The sequence below is a fragment of the Trichoderma virens genome, assembly GCF_000170995.1.
Source record: "Trichoderma virens Gv29-8 chromosome Unknown TRIVIscaffold_6, whole genome shotgun sequence".
NCBI classification, from domain to species: Eukaryota; Fungi; Ascomycota; class Sordariomycetes; order Hypocreales; family Hypocreaceae; genus Trichoderma; species Trichoderma virens.
The window spans coordinates 3,423,808-3,444,830 of NW_014013743.1; the positions used below are offsets into that span (position 1 = coordinate 3,423,808).

The 21,023-nt window shown below is 47.6% G+C and overlaps 6 protein-coding genes across 6 annotated transcripts; 3 read left to right on the plus strand and 3 right to left on the minus strand.

Moving 5' to 3' along the window:
- Nucleotides 1–310: 310 nt before the first annotated feature.
- On the plus strand, nucleotides 311–2,453 carry TRIVIDRAFT_149439 (uncharacterized protein; the record flags this gene model as incomplete). The annotated part of the gene is made up of 7 exons (XM_014101891.1): nucleotides 311–502; nucleotides 661–807; nucleotides 958–1,226; nucleotides 1,279–1,456; nucleotides 1,547–1,972; nucleotides 2,026–2,208; nucleotides 2,280–2,453. The coding sequence occupies 7 exons, from the start codon at nucleotides 311–313 to the stop codon at nucleotides 2,451–2,453; spliced, it is 1,569 nt and encodes a 522-aa protein (XP_013957366.1).
- A 1,570-nt stretch (nucleotides 2,454–4,023) lies between these two features.
- TRIVIDRAFT_133913 (uncharacterized protein) lies at nucleotides 4,024–5,564 on the plus strand (the record flags this gene model as incomplete). Its single annotated transcript, XM_014101892.1, has 3 exons — nucleotides 4,024–4,104; nucleotides 4,174–4,374; nucleotides 4,428–5,564. Coding segments are annotated over 3 exons (1,419 nt in total), but the record flags the coding sequence as incomplete, so codon positions are not given.
- A 2,691-nt stretch (nucleotides 5,565–8,255) lies between these two features.
- Nucleotides 8,256–9,239, plus strand: TRIVIDRAFT_222428 (uncharacterized protein; the record flags this gene model as incomplete). The annotated part of the gene is made up of 1 exon (XM_014101893.1): nucleotides 8,256–9,239. One exon carries the CDS (start codon nucleotides 8,256–8,258, stop codon nucleotides 9,237–9,239), a length of 984 nt encoding a protein of 327 aa, XP_013957368.1.
- Nucleotides 9,240–9,510: 271 nt separating this feature from the next.
- On the minus strand, nucleotides 9,511–11,545 carry TRIVIDRAFT_29009 (uncharacterized protein; the record flags this gene model as incomplete). Its single annotated transcript, XM_014101894.1, has 6 exons — nucleotides 9,511–10,242; nucleotides 10,302–10,422; nucleotides 10,471–10,595; nucleotides 10,665–11,014; nucleotides 11,093–11,306; nucleotides 11,381–11,545. The coding sequence occupies 6 exons, from the start codon at nucleotides 11,543–11,545 to the stop codon at nucleotides 9,511–9,513; spliced, it is 1,707 nt and encodes a 568-aa protein (XP_013957369.1).
- Nucleotides 11,546–14,105: 2,560 nt separating this feature from the next.
- TRIVIDRAFT_29193 (uncharacterized protein) lies at nucleotides 14,106–15,540 on the minus strand (the record flags this gene model as incomplete). Its single annotated transcript, XM_014101895.1, has 2 exons — nucleotides 14,106–15,061; nucleotides 15,114–15,540. Coding segments are annotated over 2 exons (1,383 nt in total), but the record flags the coding sequence as incomplete, so codon positions are not given.
- A 1,846-nt stretch (nucleotides 15,541–17,386) lies between these two features.
- TRIVIDRAFT_60017 (glycoside hydrolase family 2 protein) lies at nucleotides 17,387–20,668 on the minus strand (the record flags this gene model as incomplete). Its single annotated transcript, XM_014101896.1, has 4 exons — nucleotides 17,387–17,478; nucleotides 17,536–19,968; nucleotides 20,020–20,283; nucleotides 20,332–20,668. The coding sequence occupies 4 exons, from the start codon at nucleotides 20,666–20,668 to the stop codon at nucleotides 17,387–17,389; spliced, it is 3,126 nt and encodes a 1,041-aa protein (XP_013957371.1).
- Nucleotides 20,669–21,023: the final 355 nt, after the last annotated feature.

The window sequence follows — 21,023 nt, forward strand, 5'->3', positions numbered from 1 at the left end:
AAACGGAAGAATGATTGCCCTTGCTCTGGTTTACTTCTGAAACTAGGCTCATAGAGATCGGGAGGACAGTTCCCCGGCGTACTGCGACCACGGAGATCTTTCCACGAAATCGCGGGGCACAAGTTGGGGCCCCCACAACCACACTGTCTAGTTTATCTTCCCCACAAACGCCACTTCCAATTTGTGGGGTGAAAGGGATCTAAAAAGGACATTAAGAGAGCAGCAAGGTTACTACTATAATGGAGTTGAGAGGTCATCGAGGATTTCCGAATAACCCTCAGAGATTATATTTTTATCCCTAAAAGTGAATATGGAGCGAGCTGAACATGTTTCCAACCTGACGCCAATGGCGCCCCGAATTGAGAGAGAGGTTGAGGTCGACATTGTGCCGGGCACGGAGGTCATGACGAACATGGATGGAGCGAGTTTCGATCACGACTCCGGTAATCAAGATACAATCGTCCTTATTCCGCAGCCTACAGCAGATCCTCATGATCCACTGGTCAGTACAATTTAGTCTTTGTGTTTTTCTTTTACAACCCTTCCCGTACCCCTGCTTTTGAGTCCCTTGACAGTGGCCATCTGCACTTTCCAACTATTTGGTTCCTTGTGGAAAAAAGAACTTTGATAGGTCAATTAGGAGCTAACTTGAATTCCAAGAACTGGAGCACCTTGTGGAAAACCTTGGTTATTGTCAACCAAGGCATCTTCGTGATTGCAAGCGTCATTCCCACAATGTCCATAGCGCCATTAACACCAATCTTCATGCAGCAATGGCAAAAGTCATTGGCTGATGTCGCTTTGTTGGTGAGCCAGCGATATCCCCTCATTCCTATGGCCGTATTGTCACATTTCTGCACTCTTGAGATAGGACGGCATAGTTTTAGCAAGTCTTTTGATGGCTTGCCCCTTTGACACAAACAATAATGCTGGAATAGTGATGCTAACTCCCCCAAGACTGGGGTTACTGTCATTCTTCTAGGCTACTGCAACTTCATCATCATCCCTAGTTGTGAGATTTTTGGCCGACGGATAACCCTCCTTATCTGCGCGATACTGAACTTTGGTGCTTGTATCTGGCAAGCAAAGGCAACATCATACGGTTCGTTCCTGGCCGCCCGGATTCTCGCGGGGACCGGGGCTTCCGCGAATGAGAGTATCATGAACGTCGTTGTTACCGATATATATTTCCTCCATGAGCGCGGTAAATATGTCGGATCCTACTTGTGAGTTGCAACTTTATCCAAATTGATAACCCCTACTCACCCATGACCCAAGTTGGTGTTACTTTATGGGTCTCTTTCTTGGCCCTATCATATCAGGAGCTGTCGCGGAACATGTTTCCTTTCGAGTCTTCTTCTGGGCTTGTACTGGCGCTCAGGGGCTTAACATCATTGGACTTTTGTTTTTCTTCCCAGAGACACGTCGTTTGAGAGAGCCGTGTTCTATCCCATCTGTACCAACATCCGAAGAAGCCAACGTGGACAACGCCAAATTAGAAACGAGCTCAGGACATGCCGAATTTGTTACCCCAACACCGGTGCAGAACCTCCCAACAGAGATTCGGGGGAGTGGAAGGCCTAGTCGATCCCAGTTTGACATCTTTCAACCGATCGACCGGACTGCCTGGCGATCAATCTTCCGGCACTTCTTCACCCCAGTGTATATTTTCTTCTTTCCCATCATCTTCTGGGCATCGATATCGATGGGCTCAGCGGCGAATACCCTCTTGGCAGTCAACATCCTGCAGTCTCCAGGCCTCGCTGCGCCGCCTTACAACTTCACGCCGGCGCAGGTTGGATATGCCAACTTTGCACTCGTAGTTGGTGGTGTGTTTGGACTCGCCGTGGCTGGACCATGGTCGGATTATGTCTCACGGAAAGCAACGAAGAGTAATAATGGTATTCGGGAACCGGAGATGCGACTCGTGTCTCTGAGCCCATTTATTGCTGTCGTTATTATTGGGTTAATTGTGAGGACATCTGTCCACCTTGGCAAACTAAACTAATCATTTTGTGTGCAAAGGTTTTCGGCGTTGGTCTGCAGGATAAATGGCCGTGGCCAGCCATCATCATCATTGGCTTCGGCTTCGTTGGCGTCCAAGTCGTCGCGATTCCCACCATCACCATCACGTACGCCATTGATTGCTATAGGCCAATATCGGGAGAGATTATGGCTATTGCTACTGTCTGCAAGAATAGCTTTGGAGTAAGCGGATTTTCCTTTCGCGTACAATGATCTGGCCTATTGCTACAATATGCTTACGAGGCTACTCATAGTTTGGGATGACATATTTCGTAAACGACTGGGCTACCGCTGACGGCTTTGTACCGCCGGTAATGCTTCTTATGTCAATGACGGCTGGCTTCACGTTGGTAGGAATGGTCGCGTTGATCTTCTACGGTAAGAGCTGTAGGCGCAGGACGCGAAATTCGAAAGTGCATTCGTTTTAGTCTATCTACTCTATACTACTTGTGTACGGCTTGCGGGCTGAGGGGGCTTTTAGAATTCATGGGATAAACATTAGCAGATGTATCCGTAAATAAGAAGTTTTTCCCACGAGCGGTCCGAAGTCTCCGACCCCAGTGTTCAATTATATCCCCAACATCTAGCGCTTGGATCAAAGTTGGTGTAGAACCGGGGTTAGGTAAAGCGGCCCTGCTGGTCTAGAGAAGTGCACTGAATAAAGGGTGTTTAATCCGATACCGCGATATAAACGATACATGCACACTAAGAAGGAAACCTGGAAAACAATTTCCAAGACAAAAGGTCACTACGGGAACCTTCACCGCACTCTAGGGGATATGCCGGCTCCGCTCCCGTAGCTCTGATTGGGAGTGGAGTTTTTTTGGCGACGGCTTTCGTTAGTGCGTGGCGGAAGTTTGGCTCTGTAGCGTATTAGCTGCCACCTATAAATCGTCGCGTAATCTCGTGGAATGCGGGGATGCTTCTCCCACAGCGAATTTCTCCGTCCCAGCCTCCCACCACCAGCCTTTCCCCACAACCCCAGATTCTCACGATGCCGGCAGACGGCATGGCCGCAGAAGCTGCTGAACACCAGAACGCAAGACACTCTGAGGCAGAGCTCCAGCGCAAGCTGCGGAGTCGGCAATGCAGGGGTTGGAAATGCCCGCAATGTGACCAGGCCTTCAAGAAAAGAGAACACATGGTGCGGCACATTGGGTCGCATACAAAGGAGAGGCCATTTGCCTGTGACATTTGCTCCAAGAGCTATGGGCGCCGGTAGGTTCTCGCTCACTCGCCGCTTTCTAAATGGCCCCTCACACCCGAGAGTTGTAGAGACTCTTTGATCCGGCACGCGAGAACACATGGCCGTGTAGATGGCAGCCTTGCGTTGATGTCAGGGCCGCCGATACCCTTGCCTTCAGGTATGTCCAATAGAGACTCGCGCCGCCATTCCTCTTAAGTAGCCGCTCTCTGATAAGAGGTGCAGATGCGGATGTTGCGGCTAGCCATTCGTCGGCCGACCGGCAGTCCAATATTCATGATGACGTTTTGTCTGCGAATGATCCAGCATGCTTTACCGACCCAGTTGACTTGGCGGCTGATGAGAGTCACCCGAGTAATCACTGGGATGCTTCTGGAACAGATATTGAACATACAAGTTATCTCTCTCCTTCCATGTACTCCTCTACACGCGCGGACACCAGTTCTCTCAGTGTCGATCAGGCGTCCAATGTCTGGGGAAGTTGGACAGATTTGGATATCTTCGATTTTGGAGGCAATGCCTATGACCCGTCCTGGCTGGTTGGAGGAAGCTTTGATATCAATGCTCTTACTTCCTCCATCTCAACAACTGGTTCACCGTGGGTATATGGCGATGCTTCTGCAAACCTCACCCAAAGCCAACCAAACGAATGTTCGAATGGAGCTCATGACGTAGACGAACCGATCACTGACAACAACATCCGGACTCTAGTCCGAAACCGATGGCACACGCGGCCAGCCATCGAATCGGCGTATCCTTACGCACTTAAGAAACCGGAAAGCCTGGACCGGGTAGACGAAGCATATCGAGCTGGTCTTTCAAGTCGGCTTCAGCCCTGTCTTCATGATGATGTTTTGCCATCTGCTGACTTTTTGGTATGCCCTAACGAGATTCACTAGCAAATCGAGACCGAACCATGACCGTTCAAGCTGACCGCGCCATAGAATGTATGCATCAAGTTGTACTTTGCCAAATTCCAGCCCATCTTTCCCATCGTTCACGCCCCTTCGTTTAGACCCTCTTCAGAGAATGCCCTTTTACTCCTCTCCATCTGCTCGCTAGGGGCCCTTTTCGTGGGATCTGCCGGCGCTGCTGCTCGTGGTAGGGGTATCTTCAAGAAACTGAACAAGGCAATTCTGGCATCGGTGTGTCTTCATAAACCATAAATTTGCTACCTGACCAGTTCTAACTGTACAAGTGGGAAGTCTATATTTACCGAGGCGGGCGCGAAGCATTAGCTATGGCGCAAGCAGTTGCTCTTGGTCAGACATTTGGAATGCTCTCTGGCAATCCAAACGATCTTCTGATGACTGAGAGCTTCCATGGCACCATCATTGCATGGGCCCGGCAAGCTGGGATGTTTCAAATCAAAGATTCTCTACTGGATGCCAACCATCTCGACTCTGATGAGGAGTTGGAAACGGCTTGGAGATCATGGTCCCAAGTAGAGGAAACTGTCCGTGTGCTGGCGGCTCTGCACATTCATGACTCTGAGTTCGCAGCCATTTTTCATCACGAGCCATTATTACGCCATGAGCCAGGAAGACTACCACGATGCTGCATAGATGAGCTATTCGTCGCCTCCACAGCTGCTCAATGGCAAACGATGATCAGGTCGCTACACTGTTCCACACCTTCAAGCGAGCCGCAGCATCGTGCTTCTGTTGGCATGACTGCAATGTCGAATTCCTACGCATTCATGAACGCTTACGTCCTACTTTCCGGCTTAAATGCGGCAATACAAGAAGCACGGTGTGCAACTCTAAACGAGGCAATGATTGGAGATTTTCGGTACCGTCTAACAACTTGGTACGAAGCGTATTTTCCAAGTATCCGCTACTCGAGTCGTGATCCCCATTCCCTCATTGTGCTCTGGCACGAGGCATTCATGTCGCTATATGTATGCTTTGACCTGTTAGAACGCGTGATAGGGCGCGAAGGGTCGTCAATGAAGGACGGAGATATCGCACGTATCCGCAGTTGGGTAGCAGCGCTGGAGGGGCAGCGCTGTGTTGTTCACGCAATGCTCATCCACAAGCGCTTACAGGCACTACCCATCAGCGCGGAGCCGGCTATCCACGTCCCAAAGGCGCTATTCTCCGCAGGGCTGGTTTTATATTGCTATGCCAAGTTTCGGTCAACCGAAGCGCCACATGGCGATGTAGATATTCCCGAGCTGCGATCGAGCGATGTTGGACGCGTGTCGGCGCAAATTTCGGTAGAGCCACCAACAGCCAGCCTTCGCCAATTCGATCCGAGCACATTGTACAACATAACCGACCTTCTTCGTCGTCAAGGGCACTGGGAACTATCCCGGAGATTTGCCTCCATCTTGGAGGCCCTTATCGACGACCTTGCAGATTCTACAGTCGGCAATCATTAATACGAGGTTCCTTGGCCATGTCGAACTCGACTGGCTTCCCGCTACTCAGCGGGCTAACTGGCTAACATTTACGTTGCATAGGACATATCCTGTCAAAGCAGGCCATGCAAATGTAATGGATTGAAGTCTAGTATTATTCCGTAGACACGCGAACCTTGGCTATTTAAACACCTATTGTTTGCATAGCAAGGTGGTTCTCGCAAGGTACTTATAGACTCAATATATCCTCGGCCGTTAAGTGCCTATTAATAACTGTTCAATCACGCGGAGACTATTTCTTAGCGGATTAATAAATAAGGGTTTTGGGCAGGGGTTGTATTGTTATTACTGAATGTGATTATGCTTTCTACTGCAAGACCAGCAAGCAGCAAAAGAATCTGTCTTTAGCAGTAGCATAACGAACTGCCAACTCGCAACCCGAAGTCAACAGGCGTTCAATTTTGTCTCCCTAGTTCCATTCATCTTAATGCAAACCTCCCCTTCAAGACTCTTTCCGCCCCCAAACCGACCCTCCTAACTCGTATCAGGGTGACACCATGTCGGTGTCGCTCGGAGATCTCTCATATTTCAATCTCAAAGACCTGTGTTACTCGGCATGGAACTCGAACCTCGGGCCAGATTGCGACTCAAGCGGCAAAGCACCTGCGGTCGTTCCATCTCGAGATCCAGAGAACAATGATTTCGTTGCGCTTCTAGCGTGTATGGCAGACCTCTATACTTAATGACAGGATGCCCAACTTACCAGCTAGTTGAAGTTGGCCGATGTCTACTCGTACGGCCGCACTATTGCTTGCTTGATTGATGGTTGGCAAAGATCTGTTTGCTGAGGTACACCGCGGTGAGGACACAGAAATGAGACGACTAAAGTACGACAATAACATGCTTAGTATTTGTGGTCGGAAATGAATTCACCCCAAGGCCCTAGCATAGCAGATCGACACTGTGCTTGACATTTTATCCCTTACTGTCAAGAAAAACCCCAAATTAAGAGACATTGTTCAAGTATGGTATGTACGCTCGTCCCCATAGTTGAAAGGTGATTATGAATTGTTTGCGAGGAAGGCGGGAAGCGATTACAAACACCTTGGTAGACAGAGTGAGATCAATAGGGGTAAAACTAGTGGCGTCCTGTGGTCATCGCCTCGCCCGAACTGACGGTTCTCTAGGGCTTATCCATTTTCTAACATGCTCTTGCCGAAATCGAAGAACCCGTTGAAAGACATGTTGTCAAAGTTCTCACACATGTGGCTCGGAAGGAGGATGATCCCCGAGCTGCGGCAGCAGCATTTGAGCTAGCTGTCTGCTACAGCTCAGGCGTTCACATTCCACAATGCACCGAAGTTGGCCACGAGGAGAAGTTGGAAGCTGAGGCCACTGACTGGCTCGCACTGGCGGCACGAAATAGAGATCAAAGGGCGCGTCTACCTTTGATTCCAGTTTACGAGACATTTGGCCGCAAACTTCCCCCAGACCCCAGAGGTTGAGGTGTGGCTATGCGACCTCATTAAAGGCTATGGCTGTATATTGGCTCTTGACCTATTGGCCCTACTAAACAAGCCATTGCACGAGGCATTGCTACGAAACTACCAAAAAACGTACAGCGAAAACAGTCGAAAGCCATTCCAGACTCGACTTTTCATCGACGCAATACGAAATCTATCCGACCCATTGAACCACCATGACGATACGATGCTGCACTATGCGGTGTCGACGGGGGATTTTCAAATCCCCCTGGAATTGACAGCGAGAGGCATCTCGCCAGACCTCCCGAACCAGAAAAATCTTCACAGAGATACTGCACTCATGCAAGCTGTGCGCCCAGCGAGATCTTATACCTGTCCTTCTCGACCTCGTCCTCATCGCCGCCCTCTCAGCAAACTGGGCCGCAGTTCGTTGCCTTCTAGATCTTGGCGTTCCTCCGGACGGCTCAGGCACAGTTCGATTCCAATACGATGAGACACAATTCCCCCACTTCCAACACATGATGATGGAGTTTGCTTGTCCGATGACAGCTCTTGGCGTGATTCTATGGACTTTCTTTGTGCCAGACAGGTACTGCTCAAACTCGCGACTAACGTTGAAACACTGCCACCTAGCCATCGCTCACCTCATCCAGGAAATATAGTGCAGTGTGGCAAAGTGTGATGTTGGTTGGGTGCGACGCTTGGTGGGGATTTACCTTTATGTTTTAAGTAGATGCCTAAGACTACCTAGTTCGTCTCAAGGCAGTACGCGTGTTCCTGTTGCAAAAGGTCAAATTACGAATCCACTCTAATAGCGGGAGCTCGGGGCCATCGAACTTTCCGAGAGTTTATTCCTTGCTTAAGTTTCCAGCCCGCGATAGCTATTGGCATAGTTTGATATCCTGACTAGAACTCTCTTCCCGGAAATTGACATGACGCGCAGGGTTGGAGGATGGCGACGCGGCGGCTGCCTAGGAAGGCAGCAACTAAAACCTAATATTGACAATGTTGATATTGACCATGCGATTAGAAGCTTCAGTGTTGAAATAGTGCCAATTTAAAAGGAGAGTCATAGACTGTTGATGAAAATTCACCTGCCATTCGCCTTCTTCTCTGGCCATTGGCTGCTTTAAAGATTAATCTCTGCAAATCTGGGCGAATGGAACAAACCAAGCCAGCAATGTCCCTTCGGGAACTCCTCAAAGAACCCAAGGGCAAAATGATCTACCGACGCGATCAAATATTTCTCCTCCACGTGTTCTGGGAAGCTCCGGACATCACTGCCGCTCGAATCCTCCTCGAAGCCCTCGGGCGGTGTGCGAAAGCAACGCATCGCGACACACCATGTGTGGCAACTTACCATTTCAGAATCTGCTCCCTGAGCAGCGCGGTCATCAGCCAGGAACCCAAGACAGTTCGAGAGCATGCACAACTGCAAGCTGCGTTGAAGAAGCTCAAATTCGGTGTTCCCAGGTCTGCCGTTCTGGCGGATCTAAGACGCAGAGCCATCGACACCTACCTTCTCGATCTCGATCAGGAGACGCCCTTACCTAATCATATGCAGCAGACGCCCGTAATGCTCGAATTCACGGAGCTATATCTCGACGAACGTGCATTTTATGAACATGCCGGGTCGAAAGATTATCTCGATGCGTATGGAGAGGTTATGCAACCTAAATTGATGAACAGGCAGGCCACTGTGTGCGTAGGGTCACCAACTGCTGAGATCAAAGAGAAGATACTCGACCCTATGCTCAAGGCAATATCACAGCCTATCCCTGAGGGTTGCCATCTCTGGCGAGCTCCGAAAACAGCCCCTGAAACTAGCTTATTTATATCCCTAGAAGCACCCGGGACGGTGGACGGTGTCATGCAGACACTACCCCTTGGCTTGCTAGAGAATAGCACGACCTGTCTTGCCTTTCCACATCCTTTGCTACACGGTAGAATCCGCATAATCTGCATCATAACGAAGCTACTGTGTGAAGATGAGCTGCAGGCAATTATCGATGCTCGATTCGAGGGTGTTGAAATACACTGCCCAGAAGAGCATCTAGAGATTCTTAGCCAAAAAGTTGCTAAATTCGGCAGCATGGTGGATTTAAGAGCAACTCAATCGGGTTATGCCGTCCATGAGAGTGCAGGCCTCGTCAAGCAGGAATAAGATAAGGTGGAGAAATAGACTGCAATCAACCCGTCAAACCCGGGATCAACAATAACGCATGATGAGTTTGCAGAATGTTAGAGTCAGACACATTAGAGCTGGACGACCGATCTGTCAAAGTAAGAAGAGTCTGCGTACTTCTAGTTATCCCTTTCGCTATCATATAGCGGGCACGTATATATAATAGCTATCCACTTATCTAAATTGATTTAAGCTATTATCGATTTAACTCAATTAGACTTCCAATAAGCAGTGAGCTAATTGTTATAGGTCAAATAGTCTCCAAAGCCTCTGAAGGAGGATGTTCGACGACTTCGTGAACAACGCGCCCTTTCTCATCCGATATCACTTCAACCTCGGTCTTCTGCAACGAGAACTTGACCGGTTTTTTTGCCGCAAAAATCTCCGTGAGCTCCTCCAAAGTTCTGTTCTTAGTTTCGACGAAAAAAAAGTAAATGAACACGAACTCGAAAATATCCCAGAAGATAAATAGAAAATAATATTTCCATCCTGCGTCTGTGAAGGCAATACCAGTGACGAAAGTGTTGTAGAAAGAGGCGATGTTGACCCAAAAGTTATAAAAGCCCATCCCCTTGGCTCGCGATTCGTAACGCAGGATTTCGACGGGATACAGGGCTTGCAGAGGCGTATAGCCGGCAGATATCACGAAGCCGAAGATGAATATCAATGCAATCTCGGCTTTGGAAGCCGAGGACGACTTGGCGAGGAGTGTACCGTCCGGGCCAGCATAGACATTTGTAGCGTTGATTGCTGTGACGATGCAAAATATAGCCACAATAATGCCAGTACTGACTAGCAGTTGCGGACGACGCCCCCATGCGTCCGTAAAGACAGCGCCAAAAACGGCACCCCCGAAGGAGACGACGTTCTGGCAACCGTTGTAGAGAAGCCGGGTGTTATTGTCCGTAATTCCAGCACCCTGCAGCATTTGAGGATAATAGTAAGAAACAGGGCCGTTGCCTGACCACTGTCCAAAGAATGCCTAGAATGGAGCTGAGTTGGTGGGAATTCAGGAGTAGGCAGAAATTGAGGTAAACTTACCATGGCAAACACCAGCATGGTCCGATATCGTACATCTCGCGAATTAAAGAGCTCACGGTAATCCCACCATCTCTTGTCTGAACCCGTGGTAGAGATGTCCACTGTCAGATGAATCAGCATTCTGCTGCAGGTACCGGCGGATGGTCCGGGAACCACGGGCATGATCGACTCATGTCTCATTTCTTGGTATTCTAATTGGACAATGGGTGACTGGCGATCACCTTCGCCGTGATATCTAGCCATTATATCAAGTGCTTCTTCGGTCTTGTCATGGGCCATGAGCCAGCGAGGGGTCTAGCATGTAACAGACTAACATTAAATCTTTGTCCAAATAAGTAATTGTGTTATGCGTTAACTACTTACCTCTGGTAGAAAGAGTGAGAAGACAAGTACAATGCCCGAGAATGACATTTGAAGCCAGATTGGTATCCTCCAAGCACTTGCGCCGGAGATGGTTGATGTTCCATAGGGAACAAAGGTCCCCGGAACACCGCCAATGTACCAGAAGGTGTTGTATAGCCCAGTCATGAGACCACGGTAGGACGGGTGCGCCATTTCGGACACATAAGCTGGGCCAGCAGTGGTCGAGATAGCGACCCCAAAGCCAAGGATGAACCGTCCAATCATGAAAGCTGCCAAGTCATGAGACGAAGCTTGGACACAAGTTCCGATGACTATAACCAAGGCTCCAATGAACATTCCATATCGCCGACCTAGGGAAATGGCGGATATTAGCTTCGCTCGCTTCTGGAAGCAGAAAAATCCAGATTCATGTTATATCGTATTCCTACCCCTGAAGTCGCTGGCAGGCCCTGCAGCGAAAGACCCAACAATGTTCCCAATAGTATAGATAGCATATACGATACCAGTAGACGGAGTCCCTTTATCGACTGGGAAGCCAAAATAAGTTCGATACTGGGGGTATGAATTGATAGCCCCCATTAGAGAACCATCGTAGCCGTTGATGCATGAGTTGAGCGTTGCTACAAGCAGACAGCCGTAGAGCTAGGAAGACTCAATTGGCACAAATTCTTGATGGAGTTGGTAAAGCCAGGTTCTCTTGCAAACTTGGGACTTACCAAGAACATATTTTTAGTAAATAAGCTGGGATTCTGAAGAGCCGTCGCTTGACTAAGCGCCGCATTCGCGACGAGTTTGGTCCCATGTTGTCCCCCTATCTCTTCATCGTCCAGAGCTGGGTTGTGACCACTCTGGTCAGCGATCCCCTCTTTTGATGCACCCATTGTGACTTCAAAATTGTTGCAACGTTCGAGAGGCGATGGGTCATATGCTTGCTTGGTTGGAAGAAGAGTCCGCGGCTGGATCTGAGGGACGTGGAGACTTTATACATACCTGTTCGTAAACATGCGAAGTGTTCAGCTTACATCTTTGAACTATCATGAACTAGTGTCACCGGAATCCGCGTGCTAAACTACCCCCAGATTTTCGAGCCTGGGCCGTTGGAGTACAGTTCACTAGCGTTCTCCGTGTCCAATTCCGCCGCTACTTTGCCAATGCCCCCATATGGACGTTCTCCGCACACAACCCCCATATCTTCACGTCTTCCACGTAGTGGTATAGGTAGATTTGAGCTTCAAGCTGTCAGCGAAAAGAGGGGCTTTGCAGAACACCCCTTCCCCCTTCCCGATCACTTACCTCCTCCAACGGATGTTCCTAGAATCTGGGTCAGCACATGAACACCTTCGATCCACACCTAAGTTGCTGGCGCTCACTGCTGTATGGACTACGGCTCAACTTCCAACTTCGGTACTCAGGATACAGCATCTCTACACCCAGAAGAAGGTTATCTTTCCTATTTACTACAATGTGAGTGGCCGCTTACGACAGACTGTTTTTTGGGCTGTTTTCTATGTGCAGATTCTCTATCTTAGGGGGGAATCATGGCCGAGTCCAGTGTAACAGTTGAGCCAATGTTTTACTCCACCTGCAACCGCAAAGGCGGAGTGTGATTGGAAAATATCTATTAGCACGCTCGTGTCACATCGTCGCCGGGGAGCTCAGGCGACCTGCCTGCCCTAACCAAGGCGGAATTAGGTGCGATTGGCAACTAACAATCAAACAGAGGACATGAGGCAAATCAATGACCTCTCACGAATTGGCGACGACCTTAGGCATGCGTAGCGTCTGGTCTGGAGTAGCTATCCTACATTTGCACAAGTATCAGGTCCGTGCCAGGCTTCCGAGCTCCACAAAGGTCTGTGGCTGTGTCTTGCGTACCAAGTGTGACGAACCGGGTCCTATAAGCCGATATAGGTTAGCTGTTCCCAAGGGACAAACCTCTAGGTTCTAGGTTTATGTTGGCGGTGCAGTCAAGTCGTTTACGGGCGTTCTCTACGTATCACGTAGCTAGTAGAGTGGTGAACCAATTCCAGCCTTATTTCTACGTTAACAGCTAGCTATCTAAGCTATATAAACGAGCGTATGAACGTGAATTTATATATCCAGTTGGTCTGGACGTGTTCATCTTTAAGTTGTGTCGACTTGGGACGCCTTGATAGTGTTTAGTCGTATTAACTACGCACAACTGTCTTTTAAGTAGTCGGTTCATCTAGGGATAACCCGACGCCTGCCTACCCTATAGGCCGCTTATTAAGACCATAAGGGTTGGCAAGATGATTCATCAATCCACCTTTTGGAGGCATGCCTAGCTGTGGCTATACGTAGACCGAATAGCTATTAGGTGGAGTTGCCATGATTGGCAGCATTGTGGGGATCATTGAGGTCCTTTCAGGTTGGAACCATCTCTCCCGGCGCAGCAGACTTGAAGCAGGGAGTTGTGTACAGTGGATCGTTGGCGTGACGACGTAGAGTCGAGGGCAGGGACTGTGTAGATTTTGGCATTGGCAGGGCACTGTCAATGAAGAGGAGATTTGCCGAGGAGCTTTGCCGTATTTGTTCTGGCATCCAGCCCGAGATCTTGGTATCTATAATGCGAATGTCGGGAATAATGGCCCAAGATAAGATATTATTCTCAAGTGAAATTAATGGACAAATGACTATGTGGCAGTCTACTAGTCTGGGCTGAGACAGCTCATTTTAAATCAGATCGTCGTTGCACAAACAAAGCGTGCTGGTCTGGGACAACCGACCGCGAGCGACTAGAAGGATACATCTACTGACAGTCACCTTGTACTCTGGAGAAGCGAACGCATCGTGATTCTAGAGCGAATTAGACGCAGAAGTCTTAATGTGGGAGTTTGTAGGTTCTCAGAGACGCTTCTCAACCGAGAAAGTACATAGGCTTTTGGGGAAGCGCGATTTCAAGTCCACGAAAGGAATTTTCATTAGTACGATTATCAGAGCCTGACAAAGATCAAGTCAAGCTGGCAACATGGATTTCAGTCGCTCAATACTATTGGTTTAAGTGTGGTGGTACAAGAAAGATATCAAGTTAAGCATAAAACATGTGCGAGGACAATAAACAGTCAACACCTAGCCTTTTGCCGAGGATTTTCGGCTAGGCTAGCACGAGCCTCAAGGGTTTCCCAACCAATTACAGAGAGTGCGCCCAGGATGACCCGATAGCTCTAGGCATTGTTGCTGAAACGCTTTACCTCGCATAAGTAATTGCGACGCGGCCTTGATATTGCTGATGAACAATTCTGCAATTTGAGGTGTACGGCAACCGCAACTCCGCAGACTTCCGAGCTGCTGTTGTTCTGGGGAGAAATCAACCACAATGTTCAACGCATAGTGTGGACTGGGAGAAGCAATAGCTTGCCAAGAATTGTGCGACACTTACAGGCAATGACCTGCCCGAGATATCTGTCTCCTGATATCTTGCTAAGGAGCTCTACTGATCTGGCTCCACGGACGCTGAAGGATACCCTCGATATCTTCATCTTTCACTCTTTCGGCAAGTGGAGCAGCAAATTCGAGCATGAACTTCAGCATCCACCGATCCATCCGAAACTGGGAATCGTCTTGCGAACGTAAGCATGCCTGGTGAAATGCATTGAATCGTGAAAACGATAAGTCAACACAGGGCCAGTACATTTTCAAGTTCATGAGTAGCTCAAAATTGCGCCCGAGAAGTCGGCGGGCATTGCGTGTTTCCCCGTCATCTTCGCTGAAGAGTAATACGTGGAGCTGGATAGTAGAGGCGATAGTTAAAACGTGGCCAACAAAAGAATTGAGAAGTTCTGCGCCTGGTGTCTGGCTCGCCAGCTGTATGAGATCGCAGAGCTGCGTGGCGTGTTGCCGGCATTTTTGTGCATAATGGCTTGTGAGTTGCACATGATTTTTCTGGTTCGTGCTGCCGTGAAGAAATTGGTAGAAAAGTAGCTGGCATAGGTGATGATAGTTCATGTGGAGGATAACGAATACGTTGCCGAGACCATTTTCAACCCAGTAACTCAGGTTTTGGGGCGTGCTGACCATATTAGATGGGAGAGCAGACGCCCACCTATCTAGGTCATGCGACGCCTCTTCTACAACTTGGATTAGGTCGAATTGTGAAACCTTATCAGACACTGATTGAGCGTTTGCTTGGTCGATTTTGGGGAAAATATGGTTGAGAATGACCGAGTATGCAGCAAACGAACCCAACGGCGCGATCGCGAGAGGGAAATCAGATAATGTGCATTCCTGAAATGGACTCTCATCGGGCATCGCAGTATCAGAAAGCTCCAGAAACCATTTCTCCGGCATGGGTAGGGGTATGTTGCGCAAGGGTGTCATCTTGGGTAGCTGATTTGCAATGGATGACCAAGTATCCGTCTCGTACAACGTCCACCATACTGACAATGTCAGTTCTAATATCACGAACGAGTAGGATGGGCCAGCTGTCACCTCTGTAATTCACTTCTTGCTGGATCTGTGTCGCGACGGGAGCGTTGGGAAGATCAAGCAGTAAACCCATGCGGCACGCAATGCTGAAGAAGACGGATTCTATAGCTCCGCCTCCCTCTGCAACAGCCGAGGCCCCTAATAAGAGGCAAGCCTGAATGGTGGTGAGCGACACATCGTGCAAGTTCAACAAGCGCTCAGCTTCTTTGGTAAACGGTCTACCTCTTTCTCGAGGCGGTATGCTTGCCAAAGTCTCGTGCTGCGAGAAGCGTGCCGACATGCCGAAGACTGCAAACAGGAGAATTTTTGGCAAGGTTCCGGAGCGGAATGCGGTCCGGAAGGATGGCTCGTGGAATAGAGTGTGGAAAGAAACGTGGATATATCGAAAATAGAGACCAATCAATTCCTCGCACAAGACCATGGGCGGCAGGAGCTGGGAGCTTGGCACAACGGCACTCACTCCTGGTGGGATGAAACGCTCGTAGCCATCCTCTTGAATCTTAGTCTCGTTGCTCAAAACACACGGCACACATTTGTCGACACAGAAATCACAGCTGATTCCTTGCCGAGACCGAATGCACCTCCTCCGGCGGTCGCTGCAAGTAAAGACAGGCAATCAGCTACTGAAAGCCCGTAGCATTGAACATTTGGGCACCTACCGGCAAGCATCGCAAGCCGATCTCAGCCTCATCGAAGGCTTTGCGTCGAGAGACTGCACCAGTAGATTGATGCACTGAAAATAAGCCACTGCTCTCTCCCCACTATTTTGTAATTTTGGCAGAAAATATTGGTTGGACAAGCCACACTTGAGACAGACTCTGATAGCTGATCACTGCTGGGACGAGAAATACCACTTTTCCTTGATTGAGGAAGACCTGCTGAGAACCCCGCCCTGATCAAACAGCAGCTTGCTCAAGAACTACTGCCCGTTTGCACGTGTTCTCCCTCTAAGCGGATGTTATCGAGCTAACGCGATTCAGGCCGCTATTCCATCTCTTGCATTTACGCATTGTTAATGTCTCAATATATCAAATTTTACTAATGTGCCATGACTTATGTCTGGAGCAATTGCCGTTAGGGATGCCATTTGTTTCCAGAAATCTGGGACTTAACAGCTGCCGAGTGTTCAGTTTGCCTGAAAACTGGATCTCTTCCCAGAAGTGCCCAGTACTGGCAGCTCCTGGCATTTATGTTAGACTTATAAGGACTAGTGGAGCCAAATTGGGTAATATGTACAATGGGGTATCAAAAGTCTGGGTACAAACGGATTTTAGGCTACCCGGAAATACAACCTATCTAATAAAATTAATAATAATAGCGCCAATTAGCTTTAAAAAATAATAGAAAAATATTTTTATATATATTAATAACTAAATTATATATATTTAATAAGAAAAATTAACTATTGTAAATTATAATTAAATAATTTTAAAATTAATAATAATAATAGTTTTATATAAAAAAATAATCTAAGCATTTAAAATTCAAATATAAGAGGGTTAATAATATTTAATTACTTAAAAAATATATAATACAATAGTATTTTATATAAAAATAAATAAAAAAGGGTATTTTTATTAAAATATTAAAAATTAATAATAATATTATAAAAAAATTTTGATTATTAATTTTATAAACTTTTTAAAAAAATAATTATTAAAAAAAAGTTATATAATAATAAAAAATAAATATTTTTAAAATTAAAATTATATACTTTATTATAATATTAATAAAATAAAATATTTTTTTTAAAAAAATATTATTAATAAGTTAATATTTAATAATATAATTTTTTACTAAAAATACTTTATATTAAATAGCTTATTAATAAAGATTTATATAATATTTTTATAAAAAAAGCTAAAAATAATATATTTAATATAAAAAACTAATAGTTTTTATATTTATGATATATTTATGTAATAAAATATAATAATTTAAAATGTGTGAGTTTTAGTATAAAATAGTGTGTGTACCCAGACTTTTGACACCCCACTGTAGCTTTGGAAGAAAACTTGATTGAGACAACAAGGAGAAGAAGTGAATTAGGACAGAGCAGAATAGATTCAGCAAGGTACATTATTTAGACGTTGGACAAATCAAAATACAGCTTTTCTCTTGTTGTGAAAGTATAGCATTATGTCAATTTCACGGGGATTATAAAGGATGACTGAAGGATCTGATCAAAATCTGCAGGAAATAGCCCTAGCCTTGTTAGGTTGATAAGTTGCACTCGTTTATCCCCAAAAAATATCATTGCTAGCCCTTTTTCCTTGTCATTTGGTTGAGCCCAAATCGCGACAATCGAGCACAACAGCAAAGTGAAACGCGGCGGTCCTGAGAGCGTACTTAGGCAACGTGGGCGGTCCTAAAAAAATCGGCGATTAATGGGATTTCAACAAAGTCTCCCAAGTCGGAGACTTACCGCAGCTTTCACTCCCTAGTCCGTGATGCTCGGCATCAAGTCTAACAATCACCTCATCGCGCCTGTAACTCTCCAGTTCATACATATGGCGTGCCTTTTCAACATCAAGGGCATCGAAATGCGAGGCTTGGAAGTCGAACCCATCGGGTCGATTGACAAAACTTGCTCTCAGGCTGACTCCCGTATCAGGTGCCTTGAATTCGACCCAGCGTGTTTCAGTATGGTTTCCCGACTCCTGAGGGTACTCGTATTTCGGTGCCAGCTTATCGATGGCGCATGAGAATCGACCAAACCTCTGTGCATGTTTCTTGTCTCTGTAGCTCTCGCCAGGTCCGCGACCAAACCATGTTGCAGAGGTAAATTCGGGCGCCAGCGATAAAGTAAGGCCTAAACGAGGCAATGTCTTGGGGAGATTGAGGCCTCGGGGATCTCCCGTAACATGGATGGTGACGCGGGCTCCAATGAATGTGTATGAGGTGATTGTCTCGAAGGACCACTCAAGGGCGACGGGAGCAAGCCGCTGAACGCACCGAATCTGTGCAGTCCCGTCCGAGGCAGCTGTGGTCCATGTGACATGACGAGTATGCGGTTTCGCATGCTTGACTTCCTTCTCTTCCCAGTCCCTACCCGCGGATATATCATTGTCAGTAGGGGCGCGATAAATAGATATTTCCGGACCACGGCGGAGGATGTTGGTAGAACTGGTTGACCAAGCCTCGATTCGACCCCTCACAAGGTCAAATGTCCAACTGGCTTCGGGAGATGTAATTTCGAGAGCGATTTGTCCAATTCTTTCGATTGTAACTGCCGGTTCCTCCGTCATCATAGGTTTGTCCTTCGGAGAGGGAGAGTTGACTGCAATCGGTAACTGGAACCAAGCTACTTCATCCCCCGTTTTACACCATGGTGAGTCGTGTTTGTGAGCAAATGAAATCTCCAAAAAACTGTCCTTGTTTTTCGAAAGTTTGTCAAGAGGCAGTGCAGGAAGAGAGATCAGGGCTGTCTCCCCTGGGGGGACGTGTGGGAGCATTAATGGTGTCCCCGCTGCTGAGAATCCATCCCCGACGATTTTGTATGCGCATTTCAAGTGCCCAAGGTCGATGAAGTCGTAGCGGTTGACGATCCGCACTGAATCGAGCTTGGATCCTTCGACAAGTTGCACTGGCTCCAGTGCTTTTTGGTACTCGAGGAGCGCAGGTCCCGGTTGATGCTCCGAATCCAGGACTCCATCCATATTGTAATGTCCATCGTGAAGCGTCTCTCCGAAATCCCCGCCATAGCCGTAGAACTCTACACCATCATAAGTCTTGGTGCAAAGGCCATGGTTTGCCCACTCCCAAATCCATCCACCCTGAAGGCACGGGTACATATGGAACAAGTCTATGTATTCCCTGATGTTTCCAGGACCATTGCCCATGGCGTGGACGAACTCACAGAGTAGCAACGGCTTCTTCCCATCCCAGTTCTCAGCAAAATTCTGCACTTTGCTTAAAGAGGGATACATCATGGAGACCACATCGACAATCCGTGCGTCAGAGTCCCCTTCGTAATGAACAGGGCGGCTTGGATCATAGGACTTGATCCAGTCGTACATAGCCTGGAAATTGCGACCCTGGAATGCTTCGTTTCCAAGAGACCACAACACGACAGACGGGTGATTTACATCTCTGCACACCATCTGCCGTGCCCGGTCGACGTATGCCTCTTGCCAGTCGACGTTGTGCGACAGCCATCTTCCGGCTCTTAGATAGGAGAGTTCCTGCCGCTCTTGTGGATCCAACATCCGTTCGGTACGGGATAGACTGCGTTGCTGAACGACGTCGTATCCGTGACATTCAAGATCTGCTTCGTCCATGACCCATAGCCCTAGCTCATCAGCAAGGTCATAGAGCCTGGGGTCACTTGGTTGGTGACAGGTGCGGATGGAGTTTAGATTATGCCGCTTCATCATCAACAAATCATGGCGAAGAAGGTCCAAAGGGACAGCGCGACCCATGCGGGGGTGGTGCTCATGTCGATTCGCGCCCCGGAACACGACCCGTTTCCCGTTGATCAGAATTAATCCTTTTTTTATTTCGACCTTGCGGAAGCCAACTCGTTGCGCTATCGTCTGGCTCCCAAAGCGGAGAACTAAATGGTATAGCTGGGGAGTCTCTGCTGTCCAGTGCTTTGGCGATTGAACAGGAACAGAAAACTTGATTTTTTCACTTCCCCCCACAACAGGATGTGACTCGCTGGCCACGACGGTGGTTTTATCTTCGTCGTATAGTGTCACAAGCAAGCTTCCTGTCCCTTTCGTATCCACTTCCAAGAGCAGGACTGCATCTTTGTAATCGTTGTCGAACTCGGTCAAGACGCGAAAATTTTGAATTTGGCAGTTTGGGAAGGCCAAGATGTTGACATCTCGAAATATTCCCGACAATCGCCATTGATCTATGGAATATAAGTCAGTACCGATCAACCGACAAGAAAAAGATCCAGTACCTTGATTTTCGAGGTAAGTACCATCACAGTATTGATAGACCTTAACACAAATGGTGTTTTCCGCATTGTGCTTGAGAAAGTCGGTAATATCGAATTCTGAAGGGTTCCTTGCCCCTTGGGAGTATCCAACCTCGTTGCCATTCACCCAGCAGTGAAATGCAGAATCAACTCCTTCAAACCGAAGGCGCAGTTGATGGTCCCTGTAGGTTTGAGGTAGGGTGAACTTGCGAATGTAGCTTCCGGTTTGATTTCCCTCAAACGGCACTGGATAGTTGTCAGCAGATTCAAGAGCCGGCAAGGATGCCATCTTACCATTTGGTTGGTCCACTGGAATGCCATATTTGATGTTCAGGTATTGCGGATTTGAATAGCCTTCCAATTGCCACATTGACGGAACTGGAATATCTTGCCATTCGCATGCATCAAAAGACGGAGATATGAAGTCCTTTGGGGATTCAAATGGAGAGGGCGCGTGATGGAACTTCCAGACACCATTTAGGCAAAGTGTCTCTGATGCTGCCACATCATAAGTCAGGGCTTTTTCGACTGTGGAGTAGTTGAAAAAGGAAGCTCTTGGTGGTAGAGTATTTTTGTGCAGGACTTGTAGATTACACCAGTCTGGCTTGTATGAAGGGAACGAATTAGCCATGTTAGAGGTTATTATCTGCTTCTTGTCTTGCACATGGGAGATAAAAACAGGCTCTGTTATGGAGAAACAGGGAGAATGGTTGTTCTTTTAATAGCCGATCATCAGCAACCAACTCGCTATCTTTAATCCTTGCATATCGTATATGATCCACCCCGGCGCTACCATTGCCCCATACTTGCAGACGCCGCAAGGCTACGATGTGTCACTCGATAGGAGAGAAGGTGTCCAGGATTTTATTGAATTGATCCCTTTTCCCACTAAATGGGTTAAGAAAGAGGTACTACTACTTCCCCGCATAAACAGGGGTTCTCTGGAAAAACTCTCAAGCTTACCTATGAGCCCCACGACAGGTGGA